Source organism: Pygoscelis adeliae, unplaced genomic scaffold (genome assembly GCF_000699105.1).
Source record: "Pygoscelis adeliae isolate BGI_AS28 unplaced genomic scaffold, ASM69910v1 Scaffold85, whole genome shotgun sequence".
In the NCBI taxonomy this organism is placed as follows: Eukaryota; Metazoa; Chordata; class Aves; order Sphenisciformes; family Spheniscidae; genus Pygoscelis; species Pygoscelis adeliae.
The window spans coordinates 6424292-6444296 of record NW_008824900.1 but is presented as its reverse complement, the minus strand read 5'-3'; the positions used below and the strand labels follow the sequence as shown (position 1 = coordinate 6444296).

The 20005-nt window shown below is 38.5% G+C and overlaps 1 protein-coding gene across 1 annotated transcript in view; it reads right to left on the bottom strand.

The window, feature by feature from the left end:
- LOC103917630 (chromosome unknown open reading frame, human C16orf45) overlaps positions 1-17508 on the bottom strand; it is a 40158-nt gene extending 22650 nt beyond the window's left edge. Inside the window, exons 1-2 of the mRNA XM_009324818.1 lie at positions 17349-17508; positions 771-894 (exon numbers count right to left, since the gene is read on the bottom strand). Of these exons, the coding sequence (XP_009323093.1) occupies positions 771-894; positions 17349-17508 (284 nt within the window). The remainder of the gene's footprint in view (positions 1-770; positions 895-17348) is intronic.
- Positions 17509-20005: the final 2497 nt, after the last annotated feature.

The following is a 20005-nucleotide window of genomic DNA, read 5'->3' as shown; positions in this document are numbered from 1 at the left end:
CCTGTCAGCAAAGGCATTAGTTTCTGACCTCAGGTACTCACAGACAGATGAGACTTCAAAATAATATACTCCTTATTAGTAAGTCCTGATCTTCCAAATTCAGTGATTTAGGAATATAAACCCTATTGACTTCATCATCAGAACCAGATTAATTTTCATTAACCTTCAGTGAGGCTCCTATGCCTGACCCTTTTGGCAGTTTTGAAAATCTCTCTTGGAGTATTACTATTTAATTTGATATGTCAAAATGTGTTTTGTGTTCATAACTTAATGGCTTCCATTTAACAAATGTCAAATCTTGGCTGCTATTAGTCCAGAACATGGTGTGCTCTCTTGTGACATGAACTGTCTAAGACCACTAACACAGCGAGGAATAAAGCCTGAATTAGGTTAGACTGTGGAAGCTCCAAATCCCCTACCTGTTGATATTTTCTTCAGATAAATATCCTTCCCACAAAGGACTGAAGTCAGGTATAAAAATATGCTCTGTAGACACATACTTCGCTAAAGTTTCCTTTTGTAAGTAATAGGTCCCTTTTATGTCTTCTGCAAATCATACTGAATAAAAAAAGGTGCAGAATAAAAAAAGTAATTTCCTTTGCAACTACAAAAATAATTTCCCAATGGCATTTTGCAAGTATTCACCTAACTGGGATGCTCGCTATCTTTCTTCCTTTTAAAATGTCAAGCAGATGAAAGTCTTCTAAATAGCATTCTTTCCTATTTTGATTAATTTTGCATAGTGTTTTCCCAGAAGTATTGATACTTACATAAACCTGAGTTCTGATTCTCTTCTGACTAAGACTTCCCGAAGTCTCTGGATCTTTGCCATCTCAAGCTCAATTTCCTCAGGCATCATTGTTGTTTCAGCCATTGAAATGATGTCAAGTTGATCTGTGTGTGAAAGCAGAGAAAATGAATTAAGCTAGTCAAACTGTCTTAATAGGTTTTTTTAGGAATGTAAATCTAATCACAGAGCTATCTGACTATGAGGTAATTAATGCAAGTAGTAAAGAATATTCTATCTGAATGCTACATTGACTGGTTTCTCTATTTTTTTGCTTATTACTTTCAATGTAACCATTTTGAAGTGAAAGAATCCCTAAGCCAAAGTGACATTCTTTTTGTTAGTCTGAATCTATCACACCTCTAAGGAATCCCAACCCAGTACATAACTATAGCTACTGTTCCTTAACCGATACCACTACAAACTTCGAAAGAACAGCCATAAACTGCTACAAAACTCACTCAAAGCAATTACTTGCAACTCTGCAGAGTCCTATCTTGGCGCAAGTGCAGGCAATGTAAACTGAAGAAGGTTTCTCATCTTTAATTCTTATAACTTTTCATGCCATTCGACCATCTCAGCTTGACTAACAGCTAAAGCCCAGACCCACTAGAGAGGAGTCAAGGATGTGATTAGAAATGATGTAGGGCCTAATCCTTCAAGGGGGCTGAGTGTTTCTCACTGGGGCATTGAAATCAGCTGAGGAGACAAACAGCACTTTGTAGTAATTACTTGGCAACTGGTTATTTCTCTATAATTGATGTATTACCTCTTCTAATCCAGAGAGAAACAGGGCTATGAACTGTGTTCATTGAAGGTAGAAGGAACCAATTTATAGAAGGTGGATTTGGGAAGGAGCAACTTGGCCTCTGGAAAACCTTATTCCAAGGGTTCACCATACTTGGCCTTCATTTAGAACATGAATTTAGAGACTGAAAAGTAGAATGCCTGCATGTTTTGGTACCAAATGGAAACATGTTCCTGAAAGCAGGCCTGTTTAAGCTGTATTGGTTTAAAAAAGAAAAATGGAGAGGTCAGAATGTATTCAGCATGATATTGCAGAAAACAGGAGACAAAAAGCATCGAAAAAAAGCTGTTCAATTAATTAAGAGGAAATGAATTCCGAAGTCCCTCATGACAGACTAAGCACAAACAGCTGAGAAGAATTTCTGACAGAAACTTGTAGGAATGAAACTACAAAATGTCAACAGACACAGCCCCTGCATGAGCTTAGTTCACAAAGACCTAAGTCTCCCAAAATGGAAGCAAAGTAAAGAAATTCTATAGGATATAAAGAAAATATATTTTCTTTATATAAAAAAATATTTTATATGTTTTTATAAGTTATCCTGCTAGTATTGTCTGCAAGTTTTGGCTTCACTTCATAATTAAGAAAGTGTGCAAATAATATTAAAAATCACTATTTTTTTCAAGATAACAGAATCTTGAGAAAAAAAGTGACAGATTTTGAAATGTCTCTCATGAAAGAGCAACCATTTCTCAGTAGTTGTTTTTAAAACTCAAATTGCAAAACTGGTTGGTAAAGTAAGGCTATCTTGTGTGTCTGAACACACAACTGCTGCCTGTAGAAGATGGATTTTCCTATTAGAAATCATCGTGTTTGTTGGGGTATATTTAGTTGAGGTATAGCCTAAATGTCCTAAGAAGTTGTTCCAGCTCTGTCATCAATGGGTAGCTTCACAGTGTAAAGCACATGAGTCTTTTGAAATCCCAGCCACTAACTTAAATGTTGAAATAGAACCTAAAAACCTTGGAAATTCTAGATCTGTTTGAGGAATGTTGAACACCACTGAAAATGCCTTAGTGGCTGTATCCAGCCCCACCCTTTCCCTCCTCTCTGGGTGGGTGGGAATGAAGAACCATGGCAAAGTCTTGAACTTAGTAGCAGAGTACCTAACATGCTGTGCTACCACTAATAGATGGGCAGGATTAGAATTCAATATTCATTAGATGTTTATCAGACATCAGTCAAAAGAAACTAGAACAAAGATTCTGTAAGTATTGTTTTGCCTTTTGCTTTTTGGGTTTGTGGAGTTATTTTAACTGCCTGCAGCATCATTGGCTTTGGTGCAAATTTATTTTCCAAAAATATTAAGCAGGAGATAGGAAGTTATTCTGATGCTACCATGAATTAAAGCCAATAATACTGGTAATTAGAGAGATAAGCCACAAATATATTACACATGCATACATATTTTAAAATTAGTTCTCAAGAGCTCAGAAAACAGGGAAAAAAAGTAACTATCTTATTTCCACTCTGCAACTCTAGCTGTAAATGCCCCAGTGTTACTCCTTGGATCAGATCAGCTATCATACTGTGATTTCAATAATTCAGGAGGCGAATCATGAACAAGCCTTATGCCCTGAGTATGTGCTTAAAGCCAACACAAGAATTAGTGTGACAAGCAGTAGTCTGACCTCTTGCAGAACAGTCACAGATTCTCCTTCACATCCCACTCAACGTGTGCTTGAACCAGAGAAAATATTTTTGAAAGCTATCCTAAATTATGCAATGTTTTCAAAAGAACCAAAAATGTAAGCAAAGCACCAGAAGTTTGAAAGTGGAGGGGAATAAATATAGAAACCATAAGATATTAGTTCGCAACTTGTCTGTAAACTTATTTGAGATGTAGCTAGAATAATACAGAGATATAAGGAGTGGTTTAATTTATCTTCATAGCAGTACATGTGCTGTGAACACTGTAAGGTGATTAATTCTCACTGAGATCTCAAACTGGAAGGATTGGCAAGAGCTGGATTAAGGGAACTTTGAGAGGAAAAACCAGACTGGGCAGTTGAAATGGAAAGAAATCTGAAGATGAGGATATAGAGAACTGAGTATGGAGACACTGTGGTGCTGGAAGAGATTAAGAGCCAATTCTAGAGGGGTAGGCATGGTCTTCCAAGGAGAAGGAACTGAAGTCAAACCATACTTTATGCATCTTCATCTGTGCACTATTAAGGAACGATATAATTTTTGCATCGAATCTCCAGCTTTTCTAAACCTCCCTTCCTAACAGGTAAAGACTAAGTGAGTTCCTTTGACAGCTGCCAATTCCCTTTATACAGGTGAGTCCATAGGTCTCATAAACCCAACACAGCTGCAGTATACCACCCACTTTGGCCCCCTCTGAAGAGTATGCATTTTTAAGGCAGGCTTTGAGGGAAAAGGCACAATTAGAACACCATATTTCCCAGAAATCCTTAAATAGTAGAGCACAGGTGTGAGGACATTATGGAAACACAAGCCTCTGAAGAGGCCACAGGTCAGGATTCCCACCTCACACCTTCACCATTGTGATCCTCACAAATCACCAACTTGTTTGTGTCTGAATTTCTCTTCTAATATTGTGGATAACTGTTTGGCCTACCTGGCAGCAGCTATGCTAAAGGATAATTAATTATTTTTCATTAAATGGTTTGAGCTCCTGGGATGTAAACCACTTGGGAAAGAATATGTTAATATTATTAAGCCTTTGGATAAAGCTCTAGCTCTGTCCCAGTGATGACACCTTTAGTGCTTTTGAGACATGATTCTGAACAGCTTCGCACAAAAGTCTCTTACCTTTTCATAAAAGAAAGAAGAAACGTTTCATTTTATTTAAAGCAGGCATGCATTAGTCAACTATTTTTTAGCATATATTGTTATTAAGCTCTGTTTCTGGTAATGAGCCAAAATTAGTAAAGCAAAAGTGGAGACAACACTGAGTTTAGTCACAGCCAGTGATAGGACGAAACTATTTTGTCTGTTCTGCAATCTCCAGGATAATTTTCAGTGACAAAGAAACAAGTAAAATATTATTACTGTATGCACAAAAAGATACTAGCATGAAAATAATTACTACATAGAAATAAAATTATCAAGTTATTACATACGATAAGAGAGACTGAAGAGGTAAACCTGAAGCTATTTATGCATATTTTTGCTTCAATTTAAATGCAGACTGGTATAGTTAAACTGGGTATTAACTTAATGATCCCATTTCATCCTCAGCATGCCAGCCAGAAATGGAACATTAGCCACATGCAATGAAAAGCAACAAAAAAATAAAATGCCTATTAAGTCAATAAGTGCAAAGAAAACTTTAAAAGAAGCCTGAAGTGATACAATGAGAAATGGGAGAATGCATTACACCTGGTGACAGTAGTTTCAGACGAATTGGTAAGCTATGCTGTAAGGAAGAAGTAATTATCACCAAAAATCCTGCTGCTGTCACTTGATGCAAGCATATTGTTCACGGAGAAGCTCGTTGTGCTCTACAACCATTAGCCGATTTAATTCTAATTTACGGGTTTTGTTATCATCATCTTTGCAAAAGACAGAGGCATGGAGAAGGTGAGGTGTATCACACACAAAGGGTCCCAAGCCTAAGCTGTAGGAAGGCAAAACTATGTCATTGTATTCTGGTGGTATCCACATACTGAACAGCAATCAGACCTCTATTCCATGAACACCTAAAGCAGTATGCAGGCAATTTGCAGTCTAGAGGCAGTAAGAGCCAAGTGATGAGTTGCTTATGGATACATAGCAAGTCTGTGGCAGAGCCAGTACAAGGTCTGCAGGATCACAGTGTCTCTTCAGGACGTTGTTTATCCTTTTTCTTGCTTGTGCATCTGTTGCTCTTGGAAACTATCAGTTGTTCAGCCTTGAAGAGTCATCTCAGTCATTTAGCAACAGAAATGCTCCAGCACAGGTAAGGGTAATGGTCCAGCTACTCTGCTACTTTCTTTTTGTCTTTGACATGGATGAACATCTTAAATGAGACTGTGTTTGTTCAATCCATGACTGCTGAGAGCTCTTTAAAGGATTGCAGTACAAATCAGCTGCATGGCTTCTCTAATGTGGACACCACTCAGCAACAAACCTGGCTGCTCAGCCCACTCAATTACAGTGCTTCAGTTGAAAATTATTTTAAGTCGTTGTTGTCCTGGATTGGATTTAAACTGAGCAATTTGAGGCCTATTTCCACTCCCTTAAATTGTCCAATAATAAGATAATCCTTGTTAAAATACTGTTAATGGCTAAGTTTTGTTCCAATCTGGGTCAGCACTTTTGGGGCTTTCTCAAGAATTCAGCGAAATTCTCAAATTAATCCTTTTTCACTGAAGTATATTAAATGCTAATAGAGCATGGTGCAGCAAGTGCACTCTTAATGCTGTTTCAGGTATCAAAATCAAGACTTTCAAGACCACTATTAGTTGATGAGCCAAAGCAGAAGTAAGCAGGAGGCACAGGTTAGAGACGGATGAAGAGAGAACCAGATGGTGCAACTTAAAAACAGCACACTTGGTGGAAATTGAAACAGTTCCATAATGCAGAAAAATAAATTGTTATAATACAAAATATTCCAGATAAAAAATGTTCATGTGAAAAGAATCAGATGATTCCTGTAGTTTGTCACTAGCTTTGTCACCTGGAGGCACAAATGACTAGTCTTGTAGCCAGGCCTTTTACTATACCTTTTACTGTTGCCTCAAATGTATTCAGAGGCCCAGAGCTGGCTTTTTTTTCCTCTTTGATTTAACCCATCTGGAGCAGGATGCAGCGGCCAATAACTAACCTGTGCAGAAAAAAACTACATCTAATTGCTTATTCCTAATCTAGCCTGCTGCAGCATTCTATTACTGTGAATCCTAACAATGATTAAATTTGGCATGTGTGTGGAATGGTATTTATTCAATGTTTTATGCTGGAATTACCATATAAATATAGCTAAACACAATACAAACAGCTGCAATGTATTTTGTTCCTGGCTTCCCTAACAGGCAGGCAACATTGTGCAATTTAATATGGGTAGACTGGGGGAAAGGGGGAAGGTGGCATAGGAGAGTACCAGTGTGGAAGTGACCTGACTGTCGTGGTGCTGAGGACATCCCACCACTCCTGCTGGTTTGACTGCCTGGGCTCAGGCTTGGTTTGGACATGGTGCAGGTGTCTGGCTTTGAGAAGCCAGGATCTCAGAGAATGTCACAGTCATGAAATATCTTTGCTTCTGAACAGTCATTAGGGGAAGGAGAAAAAAGATGGGTGATTTTTCTGATTCATGGGGAATTGTGGTGCATCTATGCTTCCAGTAAACCTGAAATACAAAGTACTGACCACCTCAGCTCTGTACTGTGCTGCATGAAGATCACTTATGTTCTGAGATAAACTGCTAGACTAGAACAATCCCTTCACATCTGCAGTCCACTCAGCAGCTCCTCAGTCAAGAGGTCAGAATTTCATGTCTGTAGAGAGACACTCTGGTACAACCTGTAAAGAAGCATGACATCTCTCCGAGATGATCAAAATGGATTATCACACATTTAAACTTGCCATTTGTGGCAGGAGAGGAAATCTTGCTTTCATAGTGATAGTTACAATCACTGGGAAAAGCACTGTTGCAGCATCAGCTGCAGTGAAAATACTTTTATTTTGCAACTGGAGAGAATAAAAAATACTTTCTGCCATCCCTTAGGATGATAGCTGCTATTGCACAGATTGCTTATGGAAATAGATTAATTGTTTTTGTAATCAAAATGAAAATCTTCTGATTGTAGGACGTATTAACAGCATCAGTAAAGACTAGGAAAGGCACAAGCAATCTAAAAAGATGTATTTATTATATGGCAAATACACCAATTTTGGAAGGTTTTGTTTCAAATTTTGCTCAATTAATTTGTTGAATTAATTTGCTGAATTAATTTGTCAAATTAATCAACCTTTGGAAGAAGTCATATATGGATACTATGATTATTTCTTTTGCTCTATTCATCTGCCTCTTCTCATTCCGTATTTGTCCACCTCTCAGTCTTGTTTAGTATTCAACACTGAATATCAAAGATAATCTGTTTCTGTAATATATGCAATTACTCCTTCCTGTTTTCTAATAATAGGCTACCATGACTTTTAGTGAGTATGTGCAGTTTTATGCATAGCTTGAATCTGTTATATGTAATTTCTGCCATCTTTGAATAGTCTGATCAGCATTCACTAAGCCCACGTAAATAACTTCAAAATGATAAACAAAACAAAACTTGGAGTTTTGTTTTATGCAGAAATCTTAGCAGTAAGCCCTACACCATATAGCCTCTGTATGAGGGAAAAAGCAGCCGGGTTGAGGGGACAGGAAAATGCGAATTTGTCTCGTGGAGATGATTAGCTCCGCAGGTCCCTTCTCCTAATCCAAGGCTCACTGAAGTCAACAGGAATCTTTCACTTCAGCCTATTTTTTTTCCTTTTTTTTTTTTTTTTTTTTTCCATGTGACATATATAACTTGCCCTTCCAGGCATGCAGCTAATTTTGCCTTTGAAGGAAAAGAATAAGTTTGAAAAAGTCTTGGAAGTTCAGACTTGACTTTTCAGAAATCTGTAGAAATCTGTTGGTATTCTCTAGAACGGACTACCAACCCGATGAATTTTGTGGAGCTGCACTGTGATATGCTAGCCTTTGGTCAATGCTGATGTAAAAAAGAATGCCAGAAAAAAGCAAAATATTAAGACAGAACTGATGTTCATAAGTTTGTTGAATTCAACAGAATTGGAATGAGTCTTTGAACCACCACATGGTAACAAAAAAACTCCTATTGCTAAAAAACACCAGAGATCATTCTGTTTGCCATATCATTTCCTTCCAAGGTATATAAAATCATCTGATGTGACTGGAGACGGCTCTGTTCAAACAGTCAGCTGTGGTCCGAGTGCAACAGCACAATTATAATATTGGGATTTATTTTGTCAAGGTCATGAATACTTATTTAAATTATCACAGTTAGATTTAAAGTCTAGACATATTACAATGTCAGTTTCTACTTCAAAAGTGTCTCGCTCACACTCTACCATATGACCCCATTTTAAAATTAGGTAAGCAGAGAATATAAAAAACACTGTGTGCAATTGCCCACTGCACTTCCAGCATCACTGTGCTGTCTGTTCCATATTTAAGAGCCTCTTGTTATAAAAAGATTCTTTTAGTTGCTTATCCTGTACGCTCTTGTTCTTATCTTCAAGCTTTGACCTTTTATTTTTCATTATTTACCTTTGCAAAAAGCCTGTTGGCAGCAGTCTATTCTTTTCCATTTCAGGCTTTTGTACACTGCGGTCTCACTGAGATTTCTCTTGAACTATAAATGCCAGATTCACAGTGTTGAGTATTAACTCCTTCCCCTAACTCTCAAAGTCCTTCTGGTTTCTATGGTATCATACTCAAAGTATTGCACACAACGACTCCTTTCACATCTGATGTAAGAAAGAGCCTGCACCTGCCCAGTGCCCAAATGAGATTCTCAGTTGCTTTGCATCTTTTATGCTGTACTTCTGTAGATCAAGTAGTATTGCACTGAAGAAAGGCTGGCTTAAAAACTGAACCTGAAAGAGATCCTGCTTTGAGTTTTCTAATTCAACTACATATTCCCAAGCAGAATAGACATTCAGGCAGTGAAAGTGATTGCTAATTAAGGACAGTCTTCAGTACTTTGCTAACTGGAAGTTTTATGGTTAAATGATGGTTCCAACTTTCCAATTTAGGGACCATTTTCTGCCTTTGTTCCCTATTTAAAGATATATATCAGCATGAGTCCATAATGATAAGATCTGTAAAGATCTTGCCTCTCAAAAAAAAACATCAATTAAATTGTCTTGTTTGTTATCCTAAGAAATTTATAAGCAGTAATTATTCTTGGTTTTGTCTTTTGTCAATTTATGACAGTTCCAATTTCCTAAGTGGGTAACTTTAATCTTACACTTCCCCCGGGAAAAGATCTCTCTAAGAGCCTTAAGAAACTACTCTGTGCACAGACGACTTCATTTTGGTTGTAATGATAATGTGAAAAACAGCTCATCTCTCAATAAGTTGTTCATCCTTCTCTGACTATGAAGACCCTATGAATCTGAACCAGTCTGGAGTTCTTGTAGAAATCTAATGTGATGCATAGGACTTAATGTGCTATTCAGACTTAATGTATCTTAAAATCTACACTGCCATCCTGCATTTGGATGATAAATTCCATTTGTTCTACCTTGCACTTAAGCTTTCAGATGTTAGCATTCTCCTGACTTTTGATGCTGCTAAAATCATGGTACTCATCTACTTGTGAAGATGGATATTTTGGTTACCTAAGAGGAAAGGATTGTTTATGTTAAATGATAATGGTTGGTGTAAAATTAAGTAGAAGTAAAAAATAAGCTTAGTCTGGAAACTAGTAACTATCCAAAGCAATAACATTCTGAAGCAATCTTTCAAGCAGGAAATTGGAGGAAAGGAACCAAAGCTGTTTTAAACTAAGATCAGAACATACGGATCTTTAAAGGGTCTGGCCTCACTTTGTGGGGAAAAAAAACAGACGGGTCCTGTGAATAAGCTCAGGTATTGTATGATTGTCTGCAGTTGCAGGAGGGTGGACTCAAGAAGTAGAAAAGATTAATTTGACCATTATCTGGGGCTTTACTCTTTAAGGTAGGATTTAGCTTTTTGAGGTCCGGTGTCCTCTGCAGACACTGCCTACAGAAAGATTCCAGACTCATTCTCCGTGTATGAAGTCATAAGGATCCATCCCGTCAAATTAAACTATCACTTCAAGATAGTGCACCATCTCTGCTTTCCTACTCTTCCATCTGGATCTAAGGGTGTTTGCTTATGCAAGGAACTGACTCAGTACAATAGGACAATTTGCTACCTAATTATCTGTAACTAGAATAATTTCTTTTCTAGCTATAAATCTATATATGATTTGGTGCTGTTTTATAGCACTATCATTATGATTTGCCTGTAGGCTTTTTCTACTACTGTGGTTCTACTAGCTTTCTCTATTTTTGTATCACGCCTTTGATCTGTGACTCACGATACCCTGGATAGTCCCCTAAACAGTCAATTTTAGGGGAAGAGGGAGGACTTTTCCTCAGTAGTACCCCCTCTGGCAGCAATATAAAAGCTAATACAAACCATATTTACAGATCAGGAAACAGAATTTCAGCACTCACAGCAATAAATGCCTAAGGAGTAAGAATTTAATATTGAACTAAATATTTCTTTGAAAAAATAACATGAATGTAACTTCCCATGAAAGTCTTCCCGTAAACAATGAAATGAAAGCCCCAGGCCCGATTTGATTGTGCCATAATATTAAGTCAAGAATACAGATTTTTTTGATGTGATTGAAATTTGCAGGAAGTGCTTCTGATGTAGATAAATTCAGGGTATGCAGAAGTATGTCCACTAACATAAATTACCCTAATGACACTCACAGATTGGGTCTTGAAAACCCTTAGGGGCTTTGACACTCAATTACAGAGCTCAACCTTGCTACTTTGAAGTTGATTCCAAGACTCTGTGCAGGCAATTTGCATGCCCCACCCAATTTCCATTACAGTCAATGATAACAAGGTTGCACACATCTCTTCAGCCTGTTGGAGGGCAAATGCATAAAAATGAGGAAAACAGAAACATGAAAACAGCAAAGGGAGTTTGGAATTAATGTTTTTTTATAAAATCCTTTTTAAAGTCAAGTCCCATTGAATTAAGATACCCCAGAGACATTACTTATGGATTCACATGTGATTCTCCACTCAGCTGAAGCCGAATCCCCTGTTTTAATATAAATTGCATCTCTGAGTTGACAGTTTTCAAATATCCAGATTCTAAATTTGGCAGGTTTCACTTTTTTTTTTTTTCTTATGGTGGCCATGATAAGGTCGCTACAGCTCACGCCTTCAGATGCAAGCTGGTCTGCAAGTGACTGCTTAGTATCACCTCAGTACAGTCCCTATCACACATAAAAATCTAGCAACACAGAGTGTCTTTACTGGTGTCTCAGATATACTGATAGAGCAGAAAAAGGACTTGCTCACATACAGAAATTTTTCAGAGCAATTACAGCACACTGGAAGGGCATCATCATGACTGGTGTGACCATTTCAGACTTCAGTTTCCAGCATCCCCAGTGCCTGATACTGAGCCACAAACTCTCTTCAAGACTAGTACAGTCCATTTGCAAAATAGCCTGTGGTATCTCATCCAGCCACGTCTGTTGTGTATACAGAAGGATTAAGTGGTTTTCAGTGGGATTTAAAGAAGAGCTGTCCATATAATTAGGTCTGCAGAGAATTATGACAGACTTAAAGTACTGTAATTGAATTGTGCAAGAACATTTTCCAGACTTCCTACTGTTACTTCCAATTTTAAATAAACTCCAGTTTGCGTATCAGTACCACATTGCTTGTTGCCAGATGCTCTGACAACAGGATTTTTCACACATTTGGCTGGTGGCTTTAGGTGAGGTGTGAAAGCAGTTTCCACCAGACCACATTACATGTCAGTCTGAAACTAAGCAACCTAATTTGTCTTGCTGTAACTGAAATAAGAGTGGCATTTTTCCACCTCTTTCTAGGACATGTACGACCATGTATTTCATATCAGTGATTCTCCTATTGACCTAATCTGACAGAAGGGTGCCCTCAATATCCCAGTAGGTCTAAAACCAGAAGCTTCTCCTAATATTCTGTTCTTCTGGTTTCTCCCTCTTCTCTCTCCCCCTACACACAGACAAATAAATAAATAAATCTCTGCAGATGAGACAAAATAGCTGATCTTGCATTATATTGTTTCAGCACTCAAGTAAGCACGGCTTGCAGAAAACCCAGCGATTTAGCTCATTTGTTTGTGAATAACAAGTCATTACTACTGTCCAGCCTGCCTCAGCCTGATCTAGATTTTGTGAGGAGCGGCAAGCAGCTTTGGTGCAGAGGTTGGTTTTCTCTGAGCCTGAGAACAGGGGCACCAGCCAAGGGGCTCTGCATCCAGCTGTGCTCTCTGCTTCCTCCTGGCTCAGGAGAAGGTGTGTAGTAAATTGCTGTACATCTTTCCATTTCAACTTGCACCTGCCAAATCTTTCCAGCAGCCAAGAAGAGGGACAGAGTAATGGCCATGCCAGTTCCTCATCCCTCCCCACCTGCCTGTTTTAGGGAAGATATAGGCCCCTAATTCACTGTGCTTTATTCATAAGCAGCTTAGACCCAAGATTTGAGCAGCTTTGGGATGGAAAGGGAGCTGCTTACTTTCTTGAACAAACAGCTGTTTCTTATCACAGTCACAGCTATATCACATATCACAGCCTTAGAGAAATTTTCTTAATTATATACCCAGCCTGGGAATGTGTCCTATTTAAAATGCCGCCCAGAGAAATTCTCAATACCAAGGCAATATGTGACCTCATCCCCTCACACCAGGAAATGAAAGAGAATTCTCCCTGTTTTGCAAAAATCAATGTGTGTGATACAAATACTTGGTGCAAAGTTGGAGGTCTCTTACATGAGAAGCCAGCTTTCTTATGAGGGAGGTCTCAGAAAAACTAATAGGTTTTTTCATCTGAGCCTAGAATCTGATCTCAGTACATCTCCACATTACAAAGCTTGAGGTATAGATCTTTTGACATATGCTGAACATACACATCTCTGGGAATCAGCTACCACAAAACCAACAGACCAGACTCCTGTGTTTAAGTGGAAATTCCCTATATGAATTAAACATAAGCTCAAGAAGAGCTAGAAACAGATTTGTCATTCAGTGAAATATTGGGGTGCCACCAGCATGAAATCTGTTGTTTTAAAAAATGAATTAAGCTGAATTGCTTCCTTTTTTCGTTCTCTTTCCCCCTCAGGTAATCTTTCCTATTCAATTCTTTGGCTTTACAATGAGATTTTCCTATTTCATTAGGTGTTAATATCTCCCCTGTTGCTATATGAAAACTTCTTGCAACCAGCAAAGAAAATAATATTGAGTCTATTCAGGAACTGTTATCAGATAGACTGAATAGACAAAACACACTCACTATAACCTGTCTCAGACCACAGTTCATATATGTTGCTATTAGCAGACTAATAATAGATCTTACAGAACTGTGATTTAAGTAAATTCTACAGTATTAAGTAATGAATTTACCTTTTTTTTTTTCAGTTTTAAGTTCTGTTTACAAATTCTCGTTTTTAATGGGGATTTATTTGTAAAAAAAAAAAAAAAAAGGATAAGTTCCTTTTAATTATTTCCTCAGAAGTCACTGTGCAAAGTTAATCACCTCCTGGATTAAGTAAGCCTTTGGTGACGAGTCTCATTTTTACCAACTTTTCTTCTGAATTTATTATCTCTGACCTAATTTGTGTTGGTACAGACCAGGGTATAAACTAATACTCAGGTATTGCTGTAAACAGTTCATGCTATTTTATTTGCATGTTTGTACAATTTTCAGCTCATTTGCAATATTGATTCATATAGAAAGATACACATCTCAAAACGACTATCTCCCATGCTGTCTGTTTCTTCATTTGACTCACCAGCAAACACCCATCTTATCCTAGCCAACATCTGATAATGCCCTGGTTTTGCCCACAGAATGTCATTGTTATCCAGTCTTCTTGGATAGCATACAGAAAACTCTCCCTACGGTTTGTAGAAGAGCACTTTCCATACGACCTGGAAACTGATGAGAATTCTGATCGTCTGTTCTAGTAGATACAAAATGGTTTCTAGCTGGGATATTTTGCCTTTCTACCACTCCAGAATAAGGAAGCCTGGGGAAATTATTAAAAGGATATTCTATGAGAAGGGGTTCTGTTTCCTGCTCCTTGTATATTTAACTCCTGTGAAGGGCAGTGGATGGCCTCCTTATAAACATACAAATGTCTTCTAAATGTCTTTTCTCCCTTGTGCAGAGTGAATGAAAATATGCTACAAGGACAATGTTTTCTTTGGTGTAAATACCTATATATATGGAGGACTCACAGAAGGAGACAGTTTTTTCTTGCTTGCAACACAGTGGTGTAACTCCTTCCCAGCATGAAAATAGTTAACGTTAGATTTACTCTGTTGTGACTAGCCACATAATTTTAAAACAATGAAATTAAGTGCTATGATTTTCTTCACTATAAGAAATTATTACCAAGGTATTTTATATCCAGACTATTCTACATAAAAGGTAAACACAATAAAATTTCTTCACAATTACTGAGGAAAAACTCACATCAGCAATTATGAAATCACTGCAACAAAATAAAACTAGGAAGATGCTTGAAAAAATGCTTTGCCTGGCTAAGATTCCTGTTGGAAGAGCTCTCATACATGCTTTTTATTTTTGATAGGGAATTAGCCTGAAGTTACAGCATGCTTGCATTACACCTCTGCTGAACAGAAACAACTTGGACTATACAAGCTCAGAGTGCTTTATATGCATTAGGTGTGCACTGTCCAGTCCTCAAATCACTGCAGTTTTGCATATACAAACCCTAGAGCAGGGGTGCTGTGATTTGAGTCATAGTTGGATTTTTTCCTTTGAATGAGCATACTTAGGAGATGAGGCAGAGAGAGCTGCAGTTAAGAGAGGAGGAATCAAGGAGAGCGGATGAATTAAGCTCAGTCATTCATTCTAGCACACCGTGTCTGTATATCAAAGACAAGAACTTAATGTAATGGGAAAATGTTGCTGGACCCAATACAAGAGGTCTGGCACCCATCTTGATCAGAACCCCATGGTAGTATGTGGAAATAATTTCATAAAATGTAGTCAAGCCTTGAAATAGGCCTTAATATTCCCCTCCTCCCCCAATTATTGCTCTAGTATCACTGTTACATCTCTATTGAATACTTATTTCTGTATTTATAAAGTGAACAAAAAAGGACCATGCTGGTCACTGACCACCTCCAGGTACCTCAGTGCTTCTCACACCACAAGCACCAGTCTTTTTGTCCTCTGTCTAGTGACCTTCAGTACTGCAGAGACATAGAAAAAAAGTGCAGAAATCAAATTGCATTAGTTACCTATTTCTAGAGTTCTGATTTGTGAGAACAGAGGCTATCTTTTCTAGTATCTCTCTGATTATCTTAAAGCTAGTGCCAAAGAGACAGGAGTTGCTAGTACCCAAAGTACCTAGCTCTCAGTATCTGTTCTTTAATGCCTTCACACCCAGGGGGTGGGGAGGGTGTGGGACAGGGGAACGGACTGACTGCTTAAAATAATATTTTATTTTTCAAAATTAATCTGTGTGAGATGAAAATTTGGTTTACACTCAAAGAAATCATGATGCTGACAATGTAGTTACCATTGTTTTTTTGCATATTCCTTTCACCTTTTCCCATCATGTTAGGAATTGAAAATACAACCTCGTGCACTTTAAACAGCAGTTTGTCCTTCAGAGAATGGGGAGAATATGCAGCTATATGCAGCCTGGTGGGAAAGTTTGCACAGTGTATATGATCTGACAGCTGTTCTTATGAGAAAATGGATCTAAAACGAGACACAAAAAATGAGGGAAAATTGCCTTTGAAGGTCTGACCCAAAAGCCCTCATTGTCAGTTTTATACAGTGGCACTGGGTTAGACCTCTAGCTGCAAGAAGCTATTTTAGTCTGGCTCAGGAAGACTGCCAGGAGTCAGGAAGACTCAGGAAGGGGTTTCCGTGCCCAACCCTGCCACAGCCCGGCATGAGATTCAGTGCTATCAGAAGGCTGTAAATAGAAACTGGTACAGTTAGTTACTGTGGTAGGTACCTTCCCTAGTATAGAGCTCCCACTGAAATCAGTGCACGTTCCCATCTGGAGCAAGACTCGGTTTAAGCCACACTCCAAGGAAAGCAATTCATGCTTCATCAATTCATCTTATGTGATGGAGAATTAAAAAGCAGTATTAAGAAACACACATTACTTGTTCATTTACTTCTGTCATTTTGCTCAGTGGTCAAAGGAAACAGCCTGTGGCTTTCCATTTTATTCCTCACTAGAGTCATATTCTGATCCTGTAATACTAACACAAAGCTTCAGCATTTAAGTTTCAAATGCTGTAACAGTGCCAGCTACAGCGAATGTTCAGTTTTTTAAAGCTTACTTAGTTTGGTATTTTTAAAAGACTTTTTCTATCTTCATTAATTTTTTTGTTTCAGAAAAAAAGTCAACAAAATGTTCAGTCTCAAAAAGTCTTGCAAAACCTCTTTAGGAATATGGGTTTATGGTTCCTCCTAAGAGCATCGATTGATAAAGAGCAGCATATGTTGCGAGTGAAATAATAGTAAAATGGCCACTGCCATTTCTAAATTTCACATCTTTACAATATTCTCCTTTGAAATTATCCAATCGCATACCAGAAAGCTTGTTTCTCTCTCTCTCCCCCCGCTCTGTGACATGATTCTCTAATAACACAATTTTCTAACAGTGCTCTAAACATCTTCCCAGCAGCTGCTAGGTAATTTTAGGCAACCTTAAAACCACTGGATAAATATTATAGACATATGAGTCCAATCCAGTAAAGGCCAAAGTGATACTGGTATGGAGAATTGCTTCAGACATGTTAAACCACGACAAGACAGTAAAGAAATTGGTTCACATAACAGATTCCCACTCCACCAAGTAATTAAATATTGAGAAGACACTCCTCAGAAGCCAAGAAAAAAGGTGTTTCACATTTCATAGGAGAAAAGACTAGTAATTTCCCAGGGGGGTGAATGTTGCTATTCCTAAGGCCATGGGCATACAATGTGTACAGTCCAACAGCAAAGTGGAAGGCAAGGCAGCAGAGAATCATACTGGGATCTTGTTCTCCAACGGATGAGGCACACAGTGCTTCCAGGGAGCCACAGGCAAAAGCTGTGCTCTTCCTTAAAGATGAAATTGCCTGAGCCAGTAAAGCCAAAACCAGCTGGTTCTTTCCCAGTGTACGCTCAGGTGAAACAGCACAGGGCTCCATCTCTTCAACTCACACAAAATAATGATGACAGTTGGCAACCAAATCTGTTTTGCACTTGCCTTTCATCTGTGGATGTGGAGTCATTCTCTAGCAACCTCTGTTTTCACCAAGTTAATTGCTTTTGCATACTTAATTTTGATTCCATTTTCTTTAAAAATGCTAATATTTTCTTCCTCACAACTGGCGTTGGGCTGATATGAGGCTGAGCTGACTACCTCCCTGGAGGTCTCAGAGGTGAGGAAACGAAGGGAGTTCAGCAGAGTCTTAATCTGTATCACTGAGACAAACGGATAGCTGGCTGTCACCTTCTCTTTGTATGAAAGAAAGAAAAATTTTTGTAATCTCAAGATGCTTCACACCTTACCAAGGCAGAGACAAATGGATCTTGATTTTACTGGCTTTCAAAACTCCATGGCTGTGCCCTTCACTATCACATCCCACATACTCTGTCTGTGATACAGACAAGTATCAGCCTGAAGGAAAATGTCTCTGTCTTAAGAGTCTGCCAAACTGCAGTAACTTCAGTCCCCTCCCAGGCACAGTGCCCAGAGGAAGTTGTATGGGAATCCATGGTAGAAGATGAGAGGAGAGAAACTACAGATTGGATAAGGAGCCTGGGGGCACAAATGCGTAACTGAATTTCTGTGACTTCCTCTCCTCCTGTAAAACAGGATAGTTTGAGGAACAGCCACTCACCATAGGGGCTCCAATGTATTAGCTAATTATTCACTGCTCAGAGACAAAAAGATTGAAATGGCATTACCCCTGCCAGTGCAAACGGTTCCCCAGGGAGCGAATGCTCGTCGCTGCTTGCTAAGGCTCTGCACGACTGCAGGACACGGCCAGTGAGAAGTGAGGGCAGAGACCAAACTCACAAGGCAGCCTGACACAGACCCCCAGGGGAATCCTCATGGAACTGACACAGCCCCCAAATTCCCTCACCAGAGTTTTCTAAAGAGGATCGAGGTGAACAGGGCTCCAGGAGACAAAGGCAGAGAGCCCAGTCCAGTTTTCCTTTTATTGAAATCAGTGAGGAAATTTCCATTGATGTCAATGAAGTCAGGACTGCATTTTGTATTTGTAACTAGGAAAGCGTCAGTCAGGCTTCTCTGTCATTTCCCAGGGAGGTCAGGTCACTGTCCTGCTCTTTTGGCTTCAATACCATTATTCTAAAACTTACTTTGGCCTCATGTACTGAAAGGGCATTAGTGGTAGAACTAACTGTTGATTCCTTTTCTGGTTTTGGAGTTGTTTTCTCCAAGAGATGAACAAAACCATTAAACCACTTTATAATGAGAATATTTTGCTCCAATTTTATCAGTATATAAAAAAAACCAAACGTGTCTCTACAAAATCTCTTAAATCCCTAATCAATAAAGGTTTGGATGGGAGAAGGGTTCAGGGCAATAAAAAGATCCTTAAACACTGCTAATATTCTTATAATAACAAATTACCTCTTGCATTTTGGTAGTGTTTGCAGTCATTAGGCTTTTGCAATGAGCAGCTTGTCCCACTGAAAATCATTCATCCTTATTTAATGACAAATTCTCTTAAAATCATTTTCTCAAATATTTAGCCCTTTATGAACTGACAAAATGTTGATAATTCATGTTTCATTGCTGATCCTGAAGGGCAACTAACAAAATTATTCCAGGGTGCTCCTGCTGATTTCTCATAATTTGCCCTCCAAGGATACATTTTTCATTTTTGAATTTTGAATGCATTTGTACTATGCCTTTTATGTAGCTAGACAGCAGAACATGTTTCATGGAAATAAATTAGCATTATTTATTGCGTCCCTGGGACTATTTTACTAAGTAAGACTTCCATGAAAATGGAACATATTCAGCTACAGAGGAAAAGCACTTTGGGATTCAGGATTACAGAGTGCTGAATTCCAACCTTTCTTGTGCTCAGTAACTACAAGAAAACTCTATAAACTTCACACATGATACACAGTACTTCGCAGCGCATGCCCAATCCTGAATGTAAGTTTTTAATTCTGTTTTATAACGCACCCTTGAGACAGACACACACACACACATGCTCACAAGTGGTTACTCTGATGAAAACATGCTATGCAACTAAGGGATCAATTATCAAACATAGTCCAAAAAATTACAGAGTCCATAATCCCACAGGCTACCAGCAGCAGGGATGATGTGTGTAGTTCAAAGTGTCCTACTTTTGAGGTCTAATGCATTTTTTCTGTAAAATATCTTTAAAGGAAATAGGAAAATTCATGAGCAACAGTCCCAAATATGACAGTTCAGCCTCATTTATAACTTTTCCAACAATTATTTGTTGGCACTGGTTTGAATGTAAACACTGCATTACACATTAAGTGTTCACTTCCTGCCTGGTACACACAGTTGGGTACAGAGATTTTGGAAGTCATTAACCCTCTGATTTATGAGCATCTCAGCTGAGAGAAATGTCTTTGCTGACATATGCGAGTAGATGTGCAGCAGTAAGATCCTGATCCATAATAACCAAC